The sequence below is a fragment of the Artibeus jamaicensis genome, unplaced genomic scaffold (genome assembly GCF_021234435.1).
Source record: "Artibeus jamaicensis isolate MK-2021 breed Jamaican fruit bat unplaced genomic scaffold, CSHL_Jam_final scaffold_3151, whole genome shotgun sequence".
NCBI classification, from domain to species: Eukaryota; Metazoa; Chordata; class Mammalia; order Chiroptera; family Phyllostomidae; genus Artibeus; species Artibeus jamaicensis.
Window position 1 is genome coordinate 5587115 of NW_026522037.1, and position 20974 is coordinate 5608088.

The 20974-nt window shown below is 54.4% G+C and overlaps 1 protein-coding gene and 1 long non-coding RNA gene across 3 annotated transcripts in view; one reads left to right on the plus strand and one right to left on the minus strand.

Moving 5' to 3' along the window:
- Window positions 1-18297, plus strand: part of STK10 (serine/threonine kinase 10) — a 92219-nt gene extending 73922 nt beyond the window's left edge. For both annotated transcript variants that reach the window (XM_037127865.2, XM_037127866.2), the window contains exons 13-19: window positions 224-316; window positions 2794-2923; window positions 4667-4791; window positions 5909-6097; window positions 6632-6757; window positions 10553-10666; window positions 14212-18297. In XM_037127865.2, the coding sequence (XP_036983760.2) occupies window positions 224-316; window positions 2794-2923; window positions 4667-4791; window positions 5909-6097; window positions 6632-6757; window positions 10553-10666; window positions 14212-14352 (918 nt within the window). In that variant the 3' untranslated portion in view covers window positions 14353-18297. The remainder of the gene's footprint in view (window positions 1-223; window positions 317-2793; window positions 2924-4666; window positions 4792-5908; window positions 6098-6631; window positions 6758-10552; window positions 10667-14211) is intronic.
- Window positions 18298-19664: 1367 nt separating this feature from the next.
- On the minus strand, window positions 19665-20368 carry LOC128626121 (uncharacterized). The gene is made up of 2 exons (XR_008390029.1): window positions 20162-20368; window positions 19665-19909 (listed from the first exon to the last, which is right to left on the minus strand). It is a non-coding gene; the product is annotated as an uncharacterized LOC128626121 (long non-coding RNA).
- Between the last annotated feature and the right edge of the window lie 606 nt (window positions 20369-20974).

Here is a 20974-nt window from a genome sequence, read left to right on the forward strand (position 1 = left end):
CCCGAAGGAAACCGAGGTGCTGTCCTCAGAAGGGAGTGGACACCGCGCAGCAGAACCAGCACCTGGCGCCCCGGGGAGTCTGGAAACTGAGTCAGGCAGTCAGCAGCGGGCCCGTAGGTGCCACCTGGCCGAGCGGCTGGCTGGGGGGCGGGGTTGGGGGCCAGCACCCAGGGAGCGTTAGGAGGTACCCTGACCCGGCCCCACTCTGCTGTCGCTGGCGCAGGTCAAGAACGAGGTGGAGAAGCTCCCCAGGCAGCAGCGCAAGGAGAGCATGAAGCAGAAGATGGAGGAGCACGCGCAGAAAAAGCAGCTTCTTGTGAGTCCTTGCCCCTCACTCAGGGAGTAGAGGGGCTCGGGGGTCCCAGGTTTGAGACCCCGAATGGTGACCAGGTCCCCCCTTCGTCTATGCCCCAGGCCCTACCCCTCGGATGCCTGTCTGTTATTCTGAACACCTAAATCCAGCCCATCCTTTTGTCATCCCTGTTACCACCTCTCTCAGGCAGTCTTCCTTGATTGCCCTCCCTCCAGCTGGAAGTGAGCTCTCCCATCTCTGGACACCCCAGCCCTTCACATCCACCTCTCCCCAAGCCTTTAGTGCCTCCTGCCTCATTTGGGGGTTGCTTGTACGTTACATCTCCTTGACCAACCCAGTACATCCATCCGTCCGCTCGGCATCTTTTGGAGTCTCAAAGACATCAGGCCCACCATCTCCAGACCTGGTCCTCTTCTCGTGTTTCCAGGGGGCACCACCCTCCATCCGGTGGTCAGGCCAGAGACCCTGTCATTCCTGACCCCTCCTTTCCCTCTGGTCCTTCGTTACTTCCTGGAGCATGTTTTTGTGTGTGTGTTTGATCTCCAGACTCCGGGTCCATCAGCCTGACCCACTGGCCGTTGTCATCTCTTCCTGGCCTGCCGCAGCCTCCTCCCCGCCAGTCTCTCTGCCTCCTCTTGTCCCTCTGCAGTTCTCTGTCACACCGGCAAATGTGACCATGTCCCCTCCCCCCACAGCCCTGTGCCTGGAGAACCTTCAGTGGCACCCCCTTTGTCCATGACATAGGACCAGCCTCCTAAACGTGCCTGCGAGACCCCGCAGGTCTGGCCCCTGCCGGCCGGTCCCCCTGACGCAGTCCCTGTGCCCCGGCCTCGCCAGCCTCTTTTGGCCCCTGACGGCCACATGCACATTTTTCTCCCACTGGGGAGCCTTTGCACGTTCTCCTGTGCCCCCCAAACGCAGAGACGTTTAGAGTCGACATTGCCAATGCTTGGTCTGGTTTAGCATTCGAGGCCCCCTTTGCAGAGGAGGGAACTAAGGCTCCGAGAGGTGACGCTGCAGAGGTGACAGTGAGGGCCGAGGCCTCAAACTCGGTCTGACTGCAGGCTTCCTGCTGTCTCCAGGACCCCGCCACCCTCCCCCACAGCCTGTCCCTTGACGCTCTGACTAGGAAAGGGACGCAGGACAGGGGAGGGTGGGAGACACAGGCCCTCACCCCCACAGAGGGACGGCAGATTGGCCCTTTCTTTGAGAGGACAATCTGGTAGTGGAATCAAGAGTCTCAAAAACGTGCACACCCTTTGGCCTGGATCTCCTGCTTTTAAAGACTAATCCCGAGGATTAATCATCACAGGGACTCACGGACCTTTAGCTCCCAGAGTGTGAAGAGTGGCGCCGTCTAAAGTAGGGAGCCCTGGGAGCAGCCTGCTATACGCTGGGTAAATCAGTTAGGGGCTGGCCTGACCGTGCAGGGTTCTCAGCCATGAGCCTCCTTTGATAGAATGTTACATTATAACACGGAAAGGTCTTCTAAATAGTACTTTTAAATTGAGGTAAATAGACACAAGGTAAAACAGCCATCTCAACCACTTTCCAGCGCCCCATTTAATGCGTTGACTACATTCACGCTGTGCCGACCTTTCTCACCTTGTCAGACCGAAACCCTGCCCGTGGAACACTGACTTCCGGCTCCTCCCCTTGGAGCCCCTGGCAACCACCGTTTTACTTTCCATCTCTACACATTTGACCTCACATAAGCAGAATATGCAGTGTTTGTCTTTTTCTGACTGGCTTATTTCACTTAACATAATGTCCTCAGGATTCATTCATGTGGTAGCGTGTAGAGGGATTTTCTTCCTTTTTAAGGCTGAGTGATATCCCATTGTATTCATAGACCACATTTTGTTTATCTGTTCATCTGAGGATACCTGAGTTGTTGCCATCCCATGGCTGTTGTGAGTGAGGCTGCTGTGAACACGGGTGTACAGATCTCATGGATCTCTAACCACAATCCCATAAACGCACCTAAAACATTTATCTCACCCTGGCTGGTGTAGCTCAGTGAATTGAGTACCAGCCTGCAAACCAAAGGGTGGCCGGTTCAATTCCCAGTCAGGGCACATACCTGGGTTGTCCGCTAGGTCCCCAGTAGGGGGCGCATGAGAGGCAACCACACTCTGGTCTTTCTCTCTTCCTCCGTCCCTTCCCCCGTCTTAAAATAAATAAATAAATAAAGTCTTTAAAAAATTTAAATATCTCACAACAGTCGCTTAATAGCATCGTTTGCAGTCAAGTCAGTATTCACATTTCCAATTGTCTCATAAATATCGTTTTGTACCAGAGCCCATATAAAGGGTCCCACACATCACAATTGGCTGCTGTGTCTCTAAGTCTCCCTTGAATTTCCCTCCTGTGTATTTCCTAAGTTTTCTTTGGGATCATGCGACCTTCTGTAATGAACGTAAGAGTCGAGACGCCAAAGCCAGCAGTAAGTAGAGGTCTGTCCTGCCCCCTCCCCGCAGGACCGGGACTTCCTCGCCAAGCAGAAGGAGGACCTGGAGCTGGCGATGAAGCGGATCACGGCGGACAACAGGCGGGAGATCTGTGACAAGGAGCGCGAGTGCCTCACCAAGAAGCAGGAGCTCCTTCGAGGTGCGTGCCCGAGAGCGGGCGGGGCCCCCGCTGGCCCAGAATCTGCCAGTGGGCCTCCAGCCTCTGGGAAGAAAGAGCTGCTGGGTCGCCTCCATCCTAAAACTCAGTGTCATCCTTCATGGTGGAACGTGGGGAAAACCCCGCTGAAGTCAGGGGCGAGGCAAAGATACCGGCTGTCAGTCAGCATGTCTGACACTATTCTACCTGTCAGGGGAAAACCAGGAGGTGACCAAGTGGGTGGGACCCCTAAGTGAGCTGGGTCACTGGGGTGGCCGGGGCGGGGTGGGGGGCGCGGCCTGTTCTCAGAGCCTCGTGCAACGGCTACCCCATACTGAGCGACTGCTCTGCCAGGCCTTTTTTGTACCTTGACCTCACTGAGCCCTCCCCTTACCCTCGTGAGGCATACAAGGCCGGTTCCACCCTTCTCCCCGGTTTCATAGATGGGGAACTGAGGCTTAGCGAGGGGCCGTTCTCGGGCCGAGGTTGCAGCTCCTGGGGGTGCGAGGGGCCTGGAAGGCAGACCTCTCTGTGAGACTGAGCTCTTCCCTCCGGTGCAGTGGCATTTTGACAGGTTTGCACACTGGCAGTCTCCCAGCAGGAGACCTTTCAGGGACAACAGTGTGGGCCACCACCCAGAGGGACGGGAGACCTGGGGACGAAGGGGATCAGACACGGTGTACGTGTGCCTGGCCTCTGTCACTCGGCTCCCTGAGGGAGCGCCAGTGGGGAGCCTCTGGTTGAGGCAGCGCTGAAGGGCAGCAGGGGGCTCTTCACAGCCCCGGGTTTGCTCTCGTCTTAGGTTAGCGGAGGTTGGGTGTGGTTCGGGGGTGCAAAGCAAGCGAGCTGTAAATGGCTGGAAATCTGTTAAGGGGGCCACATTGAAAACAGACGGGTGGCTTTTGTGAAGGCGTAAACCCAGGGCCGGTTATACCAGCGCCGTCTGTGGCTCATTTACAGGACAGTGGAAACCCCTCTCTACTCAGCGTGGGCCAGCAAAACGGGGCCCCTGAAGTTCCGACACGCTGAGCAGAGCCCCGGATGTCCCGGGGAAGCCCTGTTTCCTGTCCCATGATGTCCCTAGGAACCGTCCTGCCTGTGGGACGGTGGTTCTGACGTCGCTCCGAGGTTCCGTGGGTCAGCCCCGGCTTCCACAGGACAGGAGTGCAGTGAAGTGGGCTGAGCAGTTGCAGTGGGCTGAGCGCCATCGGCTCAGTGACTTGCCCAAGGGTCGAGTAATAGACTGCAGCGCTAGAATACTGTATGACTGTCCCGGTGACGCGCGTAAGGGCCAGTGGGAAGAGTGCCAGGGGCCATGCTGTCATGTCCACGGGGCTTCGTAGCCCCTCCCACTTGCCTGCCAGGAGAGCAGCGGAGACGTGCAGACGGAACATAAATGTCTCCCCAGGGCGGTTCTCTCTCCGTGGCAGGGTCGTGCCCATTTGGCAGAGGTGGAAGCTGAGGCCGGGGGAGGTATTTTACTTGTCCTAAATCCCAGTGTTGGAGCTGGGTGCCAGCCCAGGTCTCGATGTCCCTGGTTCCTGACTCCATATATGTCTTGCTGTAGTGTGCTCTCGTCCCATGGGTATTAAGGAAGTTTCTAGGAGTTGGCTCAGTCCGCTCCTCTGGTGCAGCCTCACGAGGCACGGTTATCCGCTGCAGGGGGAGAAGGCCTGGCGCCGGGCGGGGGAGGGCCCGGCGGGGCTCTGGCCGCCTGCGCCTCACGGAGCGGTGTGTCCTTTGCAGAGCGGGAGGCTGCGCTGTGGGACATGGAGGAGCAGCACCTGCAGGAGAGGCACCAGCTGGTGAAGCAGCAGCTCAAGGACCAGTACTTCCTCCAGCGGCACGAGCTGGTGCGCAAGCACGAGAAGGTGAGGCCGCCCCCTGGTGGCGCCCCACTCGGGGGCCATCTCTGCCCCCAGAGGAGTCGGGCTGGACGTGGCGGGGAGGTTCTGGGGGCACCACACAGGGAAGCCAGTGGCCCGAGCTGCTCCCTCACTGACTCTGATGCTCCATGCGTGTGTCCTGTTCACGCTTTTGTTCCTCTTTCCTCATCCTTTTGTCCTGCCTTCCTTCCCATTGTCTCTTTCCCACGGATTCCTTTAGAACACTTGCAGGGTGTCCAACCTTTCGGCGTCCCTGGGCCACACCAGAGGAAGACAAGTTGTCTTGGGCCACACATTAAATACCCAAAACACTAATGAAAACTGATGAGTAGAAAAAGGTGTTGAATAAATTTAGGATTTTGTGTGGGGCTGCATTCATAGCCATCCCGGGCCATGGGTTGGACACCCTCAGGTATCACCCTAAACAGTACCTCTGCCTGGAGCCCTCCCTCCCCTCCCCAGAGCAGGGGAGGCCCCTACACTGTGAGGCGACAGCACCTTCCACTTTTGTGTGATCGTCTGTCTCGGTTTAGTCTCCTTTGGTGGGGACACAGACAGATAACCGAGGTCTGGCTGCACAGCTGGTGTGGGTAACTCCAGTTTCTACGCTAAGTGCAATGACGGAAGTCGGCTTAGGGCTGTGGCGGCTCCAAATAAGGGTGCCCAGCCTGGTTAGGAAGTCAGGGTGGGCTTCTTGCAGGAGGTGACGCCTGTACCGAATTTTGAAATATTTACAAATAAGTGTTAGGTGAACGAAAAATTCAAATTTATCAAGACTTCAAAAAATACGAATTGGCATCTGTCATGGAAATGGTAAACCGTTTTAGTGTACACTTGGCTTTGAGATATGAGCTCACGGTGGCATGCCACCTTTGGTTAGATAAGAGGGTGTTGAGAAGAACCCAGATGTTAATAACAATACTTCTCAAAGGGAGAACAGAAAGTGGTACTTAACGCAAAGAGGTACCGCTTTGCGCTGCTGAGCATTCTGCGCCACATGGGTCCCGGGCTTCCCGTGGAGCGTGGCAGCCTTTGGCCCCTGACGGCACGGCCATGCCCGGAGCGCGGCTGACCTTGGCCCTGGTTGGCTGTCCCCCCCCAGGAGCGGGAGCAGATGCAGCGCTACAACCAGCGCATGGTGGAGCAGCTGAAGGTGCGGCAGCAGCAGGAGAAGGCGCGGCTGCCCAAGATCCAGAGGAGCGAGGGCAAGACACGCATGGCCATGTACAAGAAGAGCCTGCACATCAGCGGGGCGGGCAGCGCGGCCGAGCAGCGCGAGAAGATCAAGCAGGTAGGGTCCCTGGTTCGCTGGAGCGGGCGTGGGCCAGGGTGTGGTGGGGCCTGTTCCTCACCCAGCTGGCGAACATACAGTGTGAGATGCAGCAGAGGGGCTCGGAAGGAAGTATGCAAGCCACGGGCCGGACGCCTCCCAGGCCTCACCACAACCCTCTCTGGTGGGCAGAGGATGGCTGGCGCCACCCTGTCGTGCTCCGCTCCCTCTCCCTGCAGCGTCCTCGGCTGCTAAGCCCCTTCCTCTCATCCACCATGACCCTGCTTGCAGGTCACCAGTGAGGCTCAGGGACTTGAGTTGCTTCTGTGCTTTGTGTGAGGCACACATCACAGCCCCGTGTCGTGTCCCCACCAGCCTCGAGGGCAGGGGCTGGGTCTCAGCTCAGGGGCAGGACTTCAAATGGGAGAGGGGGGCACAGACTGAGTGGTGTGGGGTGCCAGTCCCTCTGATGCGGCCTCCCTGGGACAGGGCCGGCCGAGGAGGGTCCCCAGCCCAGCCCAGGGCCCTGAGGCTCCCGCTGTCTCTCTGTCGCAGTTCTCCCAGCAAGAGGAGAAGAGGCAGAAGTCGGAGCGGCTGCAGCAGCAGCAGAAACACGAGAACCAGATGCGGGACATGTCTGCCCAGTGCGAGAGCAACATGAGCGAGCTGCAGCAGCTGCAGGTACCGACCTTCCGCTGCCCCCCCACTGCCTCAGTTTCCCCAGGGCAGTCAGTTCAGGGGCAAAGACTGTACCCACAGGGAAGGCTTCTTGTCTGACAAGCAGAGGGTCAAAGGGCTTCATACCCACTTGGCCATGTGAGGGTGGCCAAATGACCTCACCCTCCCAAGCCGTGGTTCCACATCCATAGAATGGGCTCGGGGTGAGGGCGGTACCTCCCACTTTGCAGGATTGGAGTAAGGCTTTGAAAATGAGCTGAGGGCGCCTTACCTGCAGCCTCGCTGCTAGATTTCTCAATCATCACCGTGATTTGGGGGAAAGGTGTCCCGCTCACCCTAATACCAAACCCAGACCCAGACAAGAAAGGAAAACTACAGACCAGCATCTCTTTTGAACACAGATGCATAAATCCTCAACAAAACATTAGCAAACTGATCCCACAGTGTATAAGAATTACACACCATGACAAGGGGCGTTTATCCCAGGCTGGTTCAACATGTGAAAATCAGTTAATGCAGTCCATGACATCACCAGACTAAACAAGAAAACACACATGATCGGTTATAGAAAAAGCATCTGACAGAAGCCCCTTTGTTCACGATAAGCACGCTCAGCAAACTAGGAAGAGAGCAGAACTTTCTCAACTTGGTAAAGGACATGTGCAGAACACAGCCAATGTCATTGTGTTGGGGGGCAGCTCAGGGCTCTCCCTCTGAGCTCCCACAAGGTGCCCTGCTGTTGCCAAGCCCCCGGGTGGCCTCTTTCCCTCGGGAGACCCCTCACCTCTGGTTTCCTGGCTCTGAGTTTGCCCCACCCCAGGGGCTAGTGCTGAGAGTCCCCTCGCGGTGGATTGGGGCATCCTCTTAGTGACAGGTGGGCCTACTCAACCTCCGTGACCTCGGGAAATGGCTCAGGCTATTGGATGCACCCGGCAGTTTCTGGAGAGCCAGGCGGGCGTGAAGGAAACACTTTATGCGCACCGAGGCCTGCCAGGCTGGGGCTTTGCCCTTTGATGCTGTGTGAGTTTTGGCTGCTCACCTGCATCTGTTTTTCCATCCCTGCCTTGTGGGGTTACCTGAGGATGAACTGGGAAAACCCACGCTGAATGCTGGGAGCCCAGGTCCTCGCAGGTCCCAGGCACTCAGTGCTGCTGTGAGTCTGATTCCCAACTAAACCAGCTTCTTAAACTCCCAGAACCCTTGAGCTTGCAACCCTGTAATAGCAGCCCCCCCACCCCAGCAGAACGTCCCGGTCAAAATGGTGGAGTCGGTCAGTGTTGGGCTCACCTCCTCCCACAGCCACGTCAAACTGTAGAACCACCGGGACTGGAAACCACCTGGGGATCAGCTGCACAGAAGCCCTCAGACTAAGGACATAAAGAAACCCCAGGATGGGCCGAGACATGGAGCAGGCAGGTCCCGTATGCACTGTTTGGCCATTAAGAGTCAGGAAGGACATCTCTGCTGCAGAGGTCATCCCTGAGGTGTGCAGGGTCCCAGCCCTGAGACAGACACCCAGCCCAGGACTGCAGTGCTGGGAACAGGTGTCCGCAGAGTACCTGCCGGGAAAGCCAGCCAGGAAGCGTCTGAGTGTGGCAGAGGGGCTGCCGGACACTGAGAACGGAAGCAATCCAATTAAAAAATGGGTAGAGGACCGCAGTAGAATCTCTCTCGAGAGGACATACAGACGGCCAATAGACACACAGAAAGATGCCCAACATCACCAGTCATCAGGGAAATGCCAATCAAAACCACAATGAGATACAGCCTCACCCCTGTGTGAACGGCTGTCATTGCTAAATCCACAGACAACACATGTCATGAGGATGTAGAGAAAAGGCAACCCTCGTGCACTGCTGGTGGGACCCAGGTTGCTGCAGCCACCAGGGAAAACAGTGTCGAGGTTCCTCAGAGACCTAAGGCGAGAACTGCCACCTGAGCACAGTCGCCCTTCTGGGTGCTCGCCTGAAGAGTCCCAAAGGCCAGTTCGAAGAGATTCATGCCCCCTGTTCGCTGCAGTGTTATTTACAGTGGCCGAGGACAGAGGCAACCCGAGTGAGTGTCCATCAGCGGGTGAATGGGCACAGGTGATGTGGTGCGTGTGTACAACGGAACATTACTCAGCCATGAGAAAGAACGAAGTCTTAACTATTTGTGACAACATGGATGGACCCGGAGGGTGTGATGCTGAGTGATGGCAGTCAGTACCATATGATTTTGCTTATATGTGGAATCTAAAAAAAAAACAGAAACAAACTAAACAACTCATAATACAGAGAACTGATGGTCCCAAGACGGGCGAGGGGAGGGGTGGACAAGGGGAAGGGGTTGAGAGGCACAAACGAGCAGTTACAAAAACGGTCACGGCGGTTTAAAGTGCAACATAGAAAACACGGTCACTAACATTCTCAACTGTATGCGGTGTCAGGTGGGTCCCTGCCTTAGGGAACAATCACTTGGTGAGTTACAGAAGGGTCTAACCACTACTTCGTTCACCTGAAACTAACACAATATCGTGTGCCAACTGTAATTGAAAAAATTTAAAAACTTCTGAGGAATTCCCCCACGGGGTGCCGCTCTTCCAGCCCAGCGGGGCGGAGGTCACTGGATAAAGGCGCCCCCTCTGCTTCATAAGGTCCTTGCGAACCCCAAGGTGGATCCTGTGTGAGGAGCCAATGGGGACTTGCCACCTCTGCCTGTGAGAGACCACAGCCAAGTTTTGGGAGGCGGACACTGCATCTCAGAGTGAGAGCAGTGGGGCTGGCCCAGCCTCAGCCTGGCTGCACAAATCTATCCTGATGGAATGCAATGCAACGCAGAAAACCACGTCATGTGTAGAAACGTAACTCCTTATGTGTACTGAGTATCTTAGCTCAGGCGGCCACACCACAGAAGCTTCATTTTCTCCCCGTCCTGGAGCCTGAACGTCCAAGGTCAGCCGGCCAGCGTGGTCTGAGTCTGGTGAGGTAGCCTCTCTTCCTGGCTTGCAGATGGCTGCCTTCTCGTTGTGTCCTCACACAGCAGACGGAGAGACAGGATGAGCAAACCCTCCGGGGTCTCTTCTTACAAGGGTCCTAAGCCCATCCGAGGGCCCTGTCTTCATGGCCTTGTCTAAACATACTTATCTCCCAGGAGCCCCACTTCAGATACAGTCGCTCCCGGGATTAGGGCTTCAACATGGGAGTTTTGGGGGAGACCCCAGTCAGTCTGTAGACACACTGCTAAATAGTGAAAATTAGGGGCAGCCTCAGTGGCCAGAAATAGGGCTGTCTAAGTAAGTGTGATGGATCCGACGAACGATGGTTGCAAGAACGTTTTTCTTTACAGAAGTGCTCAGTGCTGAGTGGGGAGGGGCACAGGCTCCGAGCTGTGCGTATAGTGTCCGCCAAGCAACACGCAGGACAGAGCTCGACAGGACACACCCCGCTAGCTGAGCTTTCATGGTGGTTGTCTCTGTGCTGGGAGAGGGCACAGACTGTCTTTGTTGTTAGTTTGGTTGTTTTGTTAAAATCACATGGTTGTATTAAAAATTGAAACATCGCGCAAAGCAGAAAGTTGCTGTCACTGTGGATCCTGCTACACAGTGAGAAATGTTAACGTAGGTATTCTGGACTATTCCCCCAGTCACCTCTGGGGGCGCTGTGTATTAACACGGAGTTTTCTGTAAATGGGGTTTATAACCAAGGACAGGCAGTAATGGGATGATGTGGTGCCCACAGGGCCCCAGCACAGGTGTGTCTCAGCCCTGTGTCCCTGGCTTCTGAGTTTCTTACCTGCTCCGCCTGGAATCTGTTCCAGAATGAAAAGTGTCACCTCCTGGTGGAGCACGAGACCCAGAAGCTGAAGGCCCTGGACGAGAGCCACAACCAGAACCTGAAGGAATGGCGGGACAAGCTTCGGCCCCGCAAAAAGGTAACCACGCCTGGGCTTAGTGGTGGGCTCAGCAGTGGGCTCTGCCCGTGCTACAGGTGTCTGCCTGCCCAGGGGGCAGATGCACACGTATAGCTTTAATTTAAGGAGCTGGCTTGCCCAGTTGTAGGGGGCTGGTAAGTCCGAACTCTCCAGGGTGGGCTGCATCAACCCAGGGGAGAGTCGAGGTTGCAGTCTTCGGTCCTTAGAGCAGCCTGGAGGCAGAATTCCCTTTTTCTTAGGGGGCCCTCAACTGATTTGGTGAGGCCCACCCACACTCTGGAGGGTAATCTGCTTTACTCAAAGCCCACTGGGCTCAATGGGAGTCACACCCACACAACTCCTCCACAGTGACATCTGGACTGGCATTTGGCCAAACAACTGACTACCACAGTTGACAAACAAATTAGCTGCCCCAGGGTCTCCGTGCGGTCCCTCATAAAGCGGAGACGTGAATGCTGTACGCTGTTATGGGAAAAGTCAGCAGCCCACAGCACAGGCCATGGACTAGGCAGGCCAGGACGTCCTCACTGCCTTCCAGTCTCCTGACCCCTCGGAGGAGAGCACTGTCCTGTTTGCCGTCGGTGGCGTGGCCTGCAGCCCTGAGGCTTGCTTGCCACTGGACGTCAGCTCGGCTCGCCGCAGCGGTGGTCTGGGCGGGAGGCAGCTGCTCACCTCAGCCATGTAGACAGCCTTGGAAGCCCTTGGGCTGAGGCTTCCCTCCCTGTGCTGATGGAGCCTCCTGGCAGGAAGCTGGCCAGGGTCCCAGAACTTTCTGTTCACAGGCCTACGCTCATCAGTTTCTGTAGCTGCGGCCTGCTGGGACTTCTAATACTCGACACTCAAATCAATAATGCACCTGCTGACACAGGTTGACTCTGGCATAGGAAATAAACATTAACCTGGTCTCTCACCTGGGGGTTCTTTGTACCCTTGGCACATCCCGAGAGGGCTCGATGTGAGTGACTGTGTTGCCTCTAGCAACTGCCTCACATTCCAGATCGCCCCATGGCACACCTGGACCTGGGGGGCCACCACAGGTGTGTGTTCGGGGAGCTGCCTCTGCAGAAGTCCCTGTAGCGCTGTCCTGTCGTTGGTGACCTGGGCTGCTGCTGGAACACTGGCCCAGAGGTGGTTCTCCTTCTGGAGTAAATGCCCTTTAACCCTCCTGCATCACAGTCAGCAGCCTTGAGCTGCTATGTGTGGGGCAGGGGGAGAGGATTGGGCATTGGGGACCATTTTTAGAAACGTTCAGGCTTCTTTCAGGGAAGCACAGGGTATCGGGCAGCGTCAGTGAAGTGTTGGTTGGGTCACAGGCAACACAGAACAGGGCCTCAGGCAAGGCCGGTTTTCTCTCCGGAACCTTGCTTTTTGGGCTGTGAAATGTGATAGCATGTAGTCCCATGAAGCAGATGTTTGTAAACAAACTACTGCCCGAGGGCTCAGTCTGGCCCGCCACCTGTACCTGAAAATAAGGTTTTCTTGGAACACAACATGCACGTTCACTCACACATTGTCTGTGGTTGACTGCCCTGCAGCCGCGGAGAGGTTGTGACAGAGACCCTACAGCCCGCAAAGCCAAAAACATTTACCGGCTGGCCCTTCACCGAGATAGGATCGCGCTCCCTGCCTTGGGGCGCACAGAGGACTGGCGGTCAGGAGAATAGAGCAGAACGGGGAGCACCGCTCCAGAGTGACAGACGTGGGGCGAGGCCCCGGGCGAGTTACCACCCCTCTGGCGGTAGCTGTGGGCACTACATTGCTGTACCTGTAGCAGAGGTCCCTGACTGACCACCGCCCAGCGGCCGACAGTGGCTTACAGGCGTGAGGTTTGGCCAGTATGTAGCAATTTAAATGTTTTTGAGAGTTGCCGACTAAATTTTACATAAAAATCTGGACTTCCAAGTTTCTTTTGAAAACCAGGAGCTCCGGCAACACTGGACCCATCAAAGTACAGGACGGCGACCAGAGGGAACCGAGAGACGCTGCCCTCTGCAGGCACAACAGCAGCGAGAGCTCCCCCCTTGCCACAGTCCCCACCCTCCCCGTCCGCCCCTCACCTTCTCTGTCCCCTGGCTCACTCACCTAGGCCCTGGGTTTTGTGACCTCTGTTACAGGGGCTGCTTTTGTCTTATGTATGTCTGCTTGTCACAGACACTTGAATACTAATGCATCCAGCAAAAAAGAGCTTGAGCCAAGAGTCTGTGTGAATTACCTGAAGGGTCACTCATGTCCAGCCATGATGAGACACGACTTAAAACACCTTGCCCCCCCTCACCTTGCAGTCTCCCTGCCTGTCCTAGGGTGTTGTGATTCAGTGTCCTTTCCCTACATTCCTTTAGAGGTAGAGAGAACTTGCTAGAATTTAGTACTATTGAAGCAATAGGAGCTTCGGGGGAGATTCTGGTAATTAAGTTGTTTCTTAAGTGGAGACTATTTTGGGGCAGAAAATAGTCTTAAAAAGAGATAATAGAGGGCTGGGCAAGTCCAGTGACCACAGATACTTCTCTAGGAAAGGGGGGGAATTCTGGCCGATGATCAAATGCCTGTTTATAATGAAGCCACGTTAACTGAACAGCCCGTGTGCCCAACTTTGCAGGTGGGGGGCCAGTGTTTCAGAGCATGAGTGCGTACATCAGACCTAGGTTCAATCTTGCCTGTGCCCCGAGCTAGGTGAGTGGCCCAGGCCAAGGGCCCCAAGCTCTCTGAGCCTCAGTTTCCCCGTCTCTGAGATGGGATAACAGCAGCTACATCGCAGGGTGAAGATGAGATGTGATGTGCAGGAACCCTCAGGAACTTGGAGCCATTCGCTTTTCATACAGTCTCACGGCAGCCCTGCGGGGCAGGAGGACCGTTGCCATGTCACACACGAGGAAATAGAGGGGAAGGGAGACATGCAGGGCACACAGCTGGTAACGCTGAATTCGGCCTGACTGCAGAGCCCTCAAGAGACTTTTCTCTAGGACCGAGTCTGTCTGGATGAACCTGCACGTTCCCAGGGAGGCCGGGCAGTGCTGGGTAACAAGACGCTCCCCTGAGTTGCCTCATGTACTTTTACGGCACAGAGCACCCGTCGGCCACCAGTTTTCGGAACTGGGAGCTTGGGGGGTGTTGTGACACCACACGCATGTCGAAAACTCCCTTGGTGACTTCTGTGGGGCCTGGTCCTGGCTAGGAACACCGTGCGACTCGGACATTTCTGCTCCCCTTGCTATTTAATCTCTCTCTCCATTTTCCACCTCGGGGTTTTCTCCCCTCGTCTGGCTGTTTCCGTGCCAGCAGACTTGCTTTCCCCCACTCACGTAGGTTGCCATTTCCCCAGGATGTAGCCCTCGGCTCACGGGAAGCTCCTATATGGCTGTGGCCAGTGGGGAGGGGGAGGTGGCTTTTACCTTCTGGGTGACAGCTCTGTGAAAGGAAAGAGGGAAGACAAGTCACCCACGCACTAAGGCCCGGGAGGGACATTTCCAGAGGAAGCCACTTTGGGGTGGGGAGACGTGTGTCCCGTGGAATCTGGTCGAATTCCCACTCCCCTCTCTCTGTGCCAGGCTCTGGAAGAAGATCTGAACCAGAAGAAGCGGGAGCAGGAGATGTTCTTCAAACTGAATGAGGAGACCGAGTCCCCGGTCCCCACCACCCCAAACAAGGCCACCAAGTTCTTCCCCTACAGCTCTGCGGATGCTCCCTAACAGCCACTCAGGGCTGTGGCCGGCAAGTCAACGGGCTTCCGGGGCCCCCCCATTCTCTGTGAACAAGTAACTCAGGACCCCCTTCTCTCACGTTTCCCTGCTGGCTCCGGTCCAGCCCCTGCCTGTGCGACCCCAATGTGCCTGACTTCTCACTCACTCTTGGAGGGTGAGGTTTTATTAGGTGTTGCCTAATGTTAATGTCTTCTCTTTGAACCCCGGGCCCCTCCAAGCTGTCGGAGATTTGGGCCATGGATGGGGCGGGGTCTGGGAGCAGCGAGTGTTCTGTGGCCCCCAAGCCCCTCCTGTTTGTCCTGACACCAGTCTTGTTGTCTGTGGGCGCCAGGTGCTGCAGCCAAAATCACCATGGGCTCCTCCGTTTGTTGTCATTCTTGGTGGCTTTTCAGCCATTCCCCGTGGTGTCCGACAAGAATCATGGCTAACAATCAGGGGTGCCCTCCTTTCTCCAGTTCCCCCAGCGCGCTTTGCTCTTGAGGCCATGTCTGCAGTGGGCGAGAGCCGGCATCGTCCACTCTGCTGGAGTTTCATGCCACCTTCTGCTGCACCCCTGGCCCCTCACACAGAAAGGGCTTGGGCCCCTGGTACTACCGGGCTTGCCCCCACCCTGGGCCTCTTGTGCCAGCTGGGTTGGAATCTGCTGTCTGAGCCCTGTTGGGTACTGGTATGGGGCGTGCTGGCAAAATGGCACAGGGCGAATGGCCCGTGATTCCTTTCGGCCCCCAGGTTCAGGGATAAACCCCTCTCACCACATATTTTCACAGCTCAGTCTATTTCCATCTCACACTTGCCCGGGGGGGGGGGTTTGGGGAGGCTGTCTCCCTCCGCCCTGTGCCCCTCCGCCTCCAGCGGAGGCGACCTCCAGCCCTATACTTCAGACAGAGGCTGGAGGTCGCTGGGACTTTTGTTCAGGAAGCAAAAGCATCAGAGAAATACACGAGGCTTCCTCCGCCCTCCTCTCCCGCCAGCACGGCAGAGGCAAAGCTTCTGTAGCGTGAACAGAATCCTGGGGCTGCGGCTCACTCAGCCAGCCCCCCCAGATTCCAGTCCCCAATGCTGCAGTGTCGATAACACAGTGAAAGCAAGAGCTCAAACTGGCATTTGGCCTATTTACAAAGAAAACCTTTGTCACCTTTGTTTCTGACCTGAAACAAGTATAGATGAATGATGTCTTCAGGACGATACCTAGTTTAAAGGAATGAGAAAGCAAAGGTGGTTTTGAGGAACCCCATGGGCACACTGGGTCTGGGCACTATTTTGCTGCTGACAGAGCAGCTGCCACACCTGGGGAGGACTTTCTCCTCCTTGACGCCTTATGGTTGGTTAGGTTAGAAGTTTTGCTTTTCTAAAGCAGTTTCCTGGCAGTCGTCTTGGCACTGGCTGTCCTCCTGCCCTCCTGGATCTTGCAAAGGGAGGGCGGTCATTCAAAAGGAGAAGGGACTAAGGGTTCCCGAGCCTGACAGACGCACCAGAGATGCTCCGGAGGCTGTGGGAAGGCAGCCCGCTCTCAGGCTCCTGCGCATTCCGCTCGCCTGCGCAGTCCTTGGCCCGGGTGGGACACCTGTCAGGTATGAACGAATGAAACGCGAACCGAGGGTCCCCTTTGACTCTCTCAGGTACATGGTGCCTGGGAAGTGGGAAGTGGCAGCAGTGTGACGACAGCTCGTGCCAGTTCCGCCAGGGCTGGCGGGGGCTTTGTTTACAACACGTGGTGTCTGCGGCCTGGGGCGTAAGAATGAGGATCAGGTGAAGAGCCGGTTCTGCGGCTCAGACACGTCTTGGGTCACTCTCTGGTTTGGCTTGTCATTCACGCTGGAATCTTGTTGAAGGAGTGGCTGCTCCCCTGCCCGGTGCCGCCTGAGCCCTAACAGGTCCCCTGTTCTCGCTGGACGGGGTCTGGCTTGGTCGCCCAGCCTCACTATCGGGCCAGTGTGCAATGCCCGTCACTGGGAGGACCGCACAGTATTCCTGGTTCCCTGTGCCGATGTTTCCTCTGGGAGGGACAGATGAAACTGTTACTCATTTTCAGTCCATTGACCGCGGAATAAATATAGCTAACTTATATTTTCCCTTTACGAAGGATATTAGTTATTTTTATGTAGATTCCAAACTTTATACAAGACTTTTGTAAAGTGTTCTTTGCAAAGTTAACTACAAGAATGTAAATATGCTTCTAATAAAATAACAAGGGGAGGAACTCGGCTTGCCTCTGGGGCTGTTCTCTTGGACGGGGGTGGAAGGGCAGGGCACACTTACCCACGCTGCCCAGACGGGAGAGGGCACGCTGGTGTTGGAGCCCGGGCGCGCCTCCCGGGTCATCGGGCAGGTCCCACTTCGCGGTTTCTGTTCTGAAAGTTGTGATGCCTGGCTGTGTGGGCGCTTTCTCTAGACTTTTAATACGATTCTCATTTAACTACGAACATTCGACTGTCAGGAGTTTTTACCTATTAACCTACTGAATCCTTTCAACAACCCACGAAGACAGTGTCGTTCCCGTTTTATAGACGAGGAAATGGAAACTCCGGTCAGTTTTGTTGAGAGCAAAGTTGGGAACCGCCTGACTAGCAGAAAGCCTTTTTTATTGAGTCACTGGAGAAATTCACCTTCTTGGCTTCTGGGAGCATGCCGAAAGCTCTCTACCATGATTTCTTCAATGAGTACTAGTTATGCCTGTGCAGCAGAGAGAACCGATTGTTCAGCGAATTCCACCTACTTCACTCCCTCTTCGAGGCTTACAGGAAGAGCACACCCTTTAGCGTCCCGTCCGGCCCGAGGACTGACTGTGCGGCTGGGCCCTGACCAGTGAGGAGAGTATGCTGGATGGTGTCCTGAAATAAGGTGTTAACCACGAGGGAGCCTCCCCTCCGGCCCAGCGACACCGCAGACCCCGAGCTCCAGAGGGTCTAACTTGAAGGTGGAGGCCTAGCTGGCCACGTGGGACTTCACAGGAACGTGTGTATTGAGGTGTGTGTGCACTTAGTAGGATGCCAGCGTGGCTAGGCTGAACCACACTGCCCTGAATTCTCTTCATCTCTGGCTTTGATTAGGATGGGCTGCAAGACCGATTCCTGCGCGGGGGTTGGGGGGATGGAAGTGAAAGTGTAGTCACTTTGTAGCCCAGATACGTTGTTGTTGATGAGCTCACTCACGCCCTGGGTGTGAGGAGTGGCTGGGTCTGCAATGGCCCAGGTTCCCTCAGAGCCTTCTTCAGCGTCTCCAGTTCCTGGGCCAGGTGTGGACGTTCAGCTGTGTGACACGGGGCTCCAGCCTCTGCAGACATCCACAGCACAAGGTCATGGGCACCGAGAACTGACACGGGCTTCAATGGTCCTCGTGGACCCCAGTTCAGTTAGGCTGGCTCTGCCCCGCCTCCTACCTAGCTTCCCTTCCGGATGCCCTGCCCCGTGGACTTGAAGATCCATTGTCGCCTGTGAAGACGACAGCCTTCAGACATCGCTTAACTAGACTGGACAATTATATAACACCAACTCCTTGTAAAAAAAATCCCTTCATTCACTCTTAGTGCTTCTGCTTTTCTGAAACACGGGGATAATTTGCTACAGTGCAGGGGTCTCCAACATCTGGCTTCCGGCTGGTACTGGGCCTGGCCTGTTAGAAGGGGGCCGCACAGCAGGAGGTGAGCCTGGACTTCATGCGCTTGAATCATCCCAAAATGATGCCCCTTCCCCTCAGTCCATGGAAAAACTGTCTTCCACGAAACCGGTCCCTGGTGCCAAAAAGGTCAGGGACCGCTGGTGTATTCTGTTCTGACTAGTGCAACTTTACTCTTTCACTCACAGGTATCTTGTTTAACCCGGTAAATTTAAAAAGGGTGGGGGGAAAATACAAGTAATTTCAATACATGTTTGCCACCCAATGAATGAATGAATGTTTCTACTTATATGCTTTAAATATATTTCCCTTAAAATCCTGGAACTAAAGATTGAATTCATTTAATAGCCCATCATTGACGATGCCAAACCTATCGAACCAGTCAGTCAGATTAGAATGTCAGGCTTTGTTTTTCAGTCATAAATGTGAATATATAGTTCGTGATAACTTTTTGTCTGGATTCTGTAGGAAAGTAAGACAGGAAGCCTTGTCACATGGATAAAATAGGGAGCTCCTATCTTCAATACTTCTCTTAAAAAAAGATTATTTATTTTAGAGAGAGGTGAAGGGAGGGAGAGGGAGAGAAACATCAATGTGCTGTTGCCTCTCGTGCGCCCCCTGCTGGGGACCTGGCCTGCAACCCAAACATACTCTGACTAGGAGTCGAACCAGCGACCCCCTAGTTTGCAGGCCACTACTCAATCCATTCAGCCACACCAGCCAGGGCTACTTCAGTACTTCTTACCAACACTCTTACAGTTTCACAAGCTTCTCCCTCAAAAGACTCACATTCTTTGACACTAGCTGGAATTAAGTCAAAATTTCACTGCACCATCCTTCTCTCTAATGTATCTGAATTCAGAAATATCACAGGTGAAAATACATCACTTTAACATGCCACGGGCTGGGCCTGGCCAGCAGGAAACTGCCTGCTGAGGCGCCATTGAACTCACCCGGAGGACCCCCTCTGGACACCCCGGCCACCTGTGTATGTGCGTGGGGCTGCGGCTATGCAAACCGCCGCTGACAGGCAGCGAGGCAAGAGAACGCATGCGCGAACCGGGAAGAGCCGCCTCTTCTCTTCCGGGCAGCTGTCAGCCCTCTAGGCTGCTGTACTGACAAAGGGCGCCACTGTGCCAGCTGGCGGAGGAGAAATACTTCCAGGGCCCCCACTCCAGTATTTCAAAGCACAGACAAGAAGGGTCTGGAACCCTGGCCGGGTGGCTCAGTTGGATAGAGCATCGTCCCAATATACCAAGGTTGCGGGTTCAATCCCTGGTTAGGGCACATACAAGAATCAACCTGTGAACGCATAAATAACGTGAAACAACAAATTGATGTTTCTCTCTCTCTTCCTCTAAAGTCAGTCAATAAAAAAAAATTAAGAATCACCCAGTGAATTTAAACAATTTAAAGAATTCTGACTTCTGAAACCTACTTGGGCCTCACGATTTTTGTTAAGGCATCGTGGAGTTGTACAACTCTGTTGTATCTCGAGGTCCTCTGCCTTTATGACCAAACCTAGTCACAGCTGGTGTGAAGCCCGAAGCAATAAAAAGACCCGCATTCCGGAGTTCGTGTTTGAGGAGAGGAGAGCCCAGTGACGGGCTGTGGCTCTGCTCACGCAGCTCGGGGGAGACTTCTTCCACACGTGACTCAGGGACTACCACGCTGGGCTCCTGGAATTTGACCCAGTAACATTATCCCTCCCTTAAGGAGGGATATGGCTTTAATAAAGGGAAGAAACCTTGAGTTATCTGCACTACAGTTCCAGTGCTAAGGATTTCGAATTCAAATATCTACGGGGGTCGGGCACGCAGTTTGCCTGAGTGAAGCTCGCAGACAGAAGATGACAGGGAGGCAAGGTGACGGTGGAAATCAAGAGTCCACGCTTTGGAGGGCTGCTGCTTAACTCCCGCACATTGTTGCCCTGCGGATCCAATACAGTCAGAGAGTTTAATTTTTTGAGAGAAGCACGAAATGCAGATGTTAAATTGTGAAGCTGGCAAATTTTCAAAGCAATAAAAAAAGATGGTGTGATAAACATATATATTGAGGTAGCCTATTTTAGCTGAGTCCTACCCTTCCCTTATGTGCTCGGTCCTGGGGCCCATGTGGGCCTCAGGATTCTTGCTTGGCTGTTCCCTTGGTGTCCCCAATGAACCATGACTCCATTTATCACCTTGTACAGCCTTTCCCATTGGCAAAGGCTTAATGAGCACTTGTTCACTGGGGCCATGTCCTCTTGGCAGCTGGTTATCCTGCAGGAGCTTGATTATGATAAGCCACGTGGAAAGGGAGGCCCTAGAGGCTACTTTGATGAGCTCCCAGCTGATGGCAGTCCCATGAGTAATCTCAGCTTGCATTATGTGGGCTCAGCTGAATCCAGTCAACCCACACAGTTGTAAAAAAAAAAACAAAACATTTTAAGCTACTAAGTCATAGGGGTGTTTTATTATAATGCAATAGGCTACTGAAACACAGGTCATTGATTCTAACCCATTTGTTTTACTAATGGATGTCCCAAGGCACAGGGAGGAGAAGGGGTCTGATGAAATTCAGAGAGCAAGTTAGTGGCAATAACTTTCCAGTCCTGTGCACCGTCTTCCTATTGCTTTTCTTTCGATTCCCTTGTTGGAAAGCGCAAGATAAGGACTACGCAACTTCAAAGACTAACTGCAAGGAACTGAGGCGGTGTCCTGCATGCATACAAAATACTGTGATAACCTGGACCCTGGAAATGGGAAGGTTTCTAGCTCATCGAGGCCCCTCACTTTACAGGTGCAGAGAATGGAAAAAAAATGAACAAAAAACCATGTGAGAAAGGGAAAAGCAGCCCTTGACATTTGAAAGCTGACTTGGTACATTGCAGCCAGGCTATTACGTTATCAGATGATGGTAGCCTCTCCCTCTCAGCTTGGCCTTGTATTCTCCTGTTGAATATAATTTCATAATACACAAACATCAGACGAGGGCATTCTATAACCATGATAGA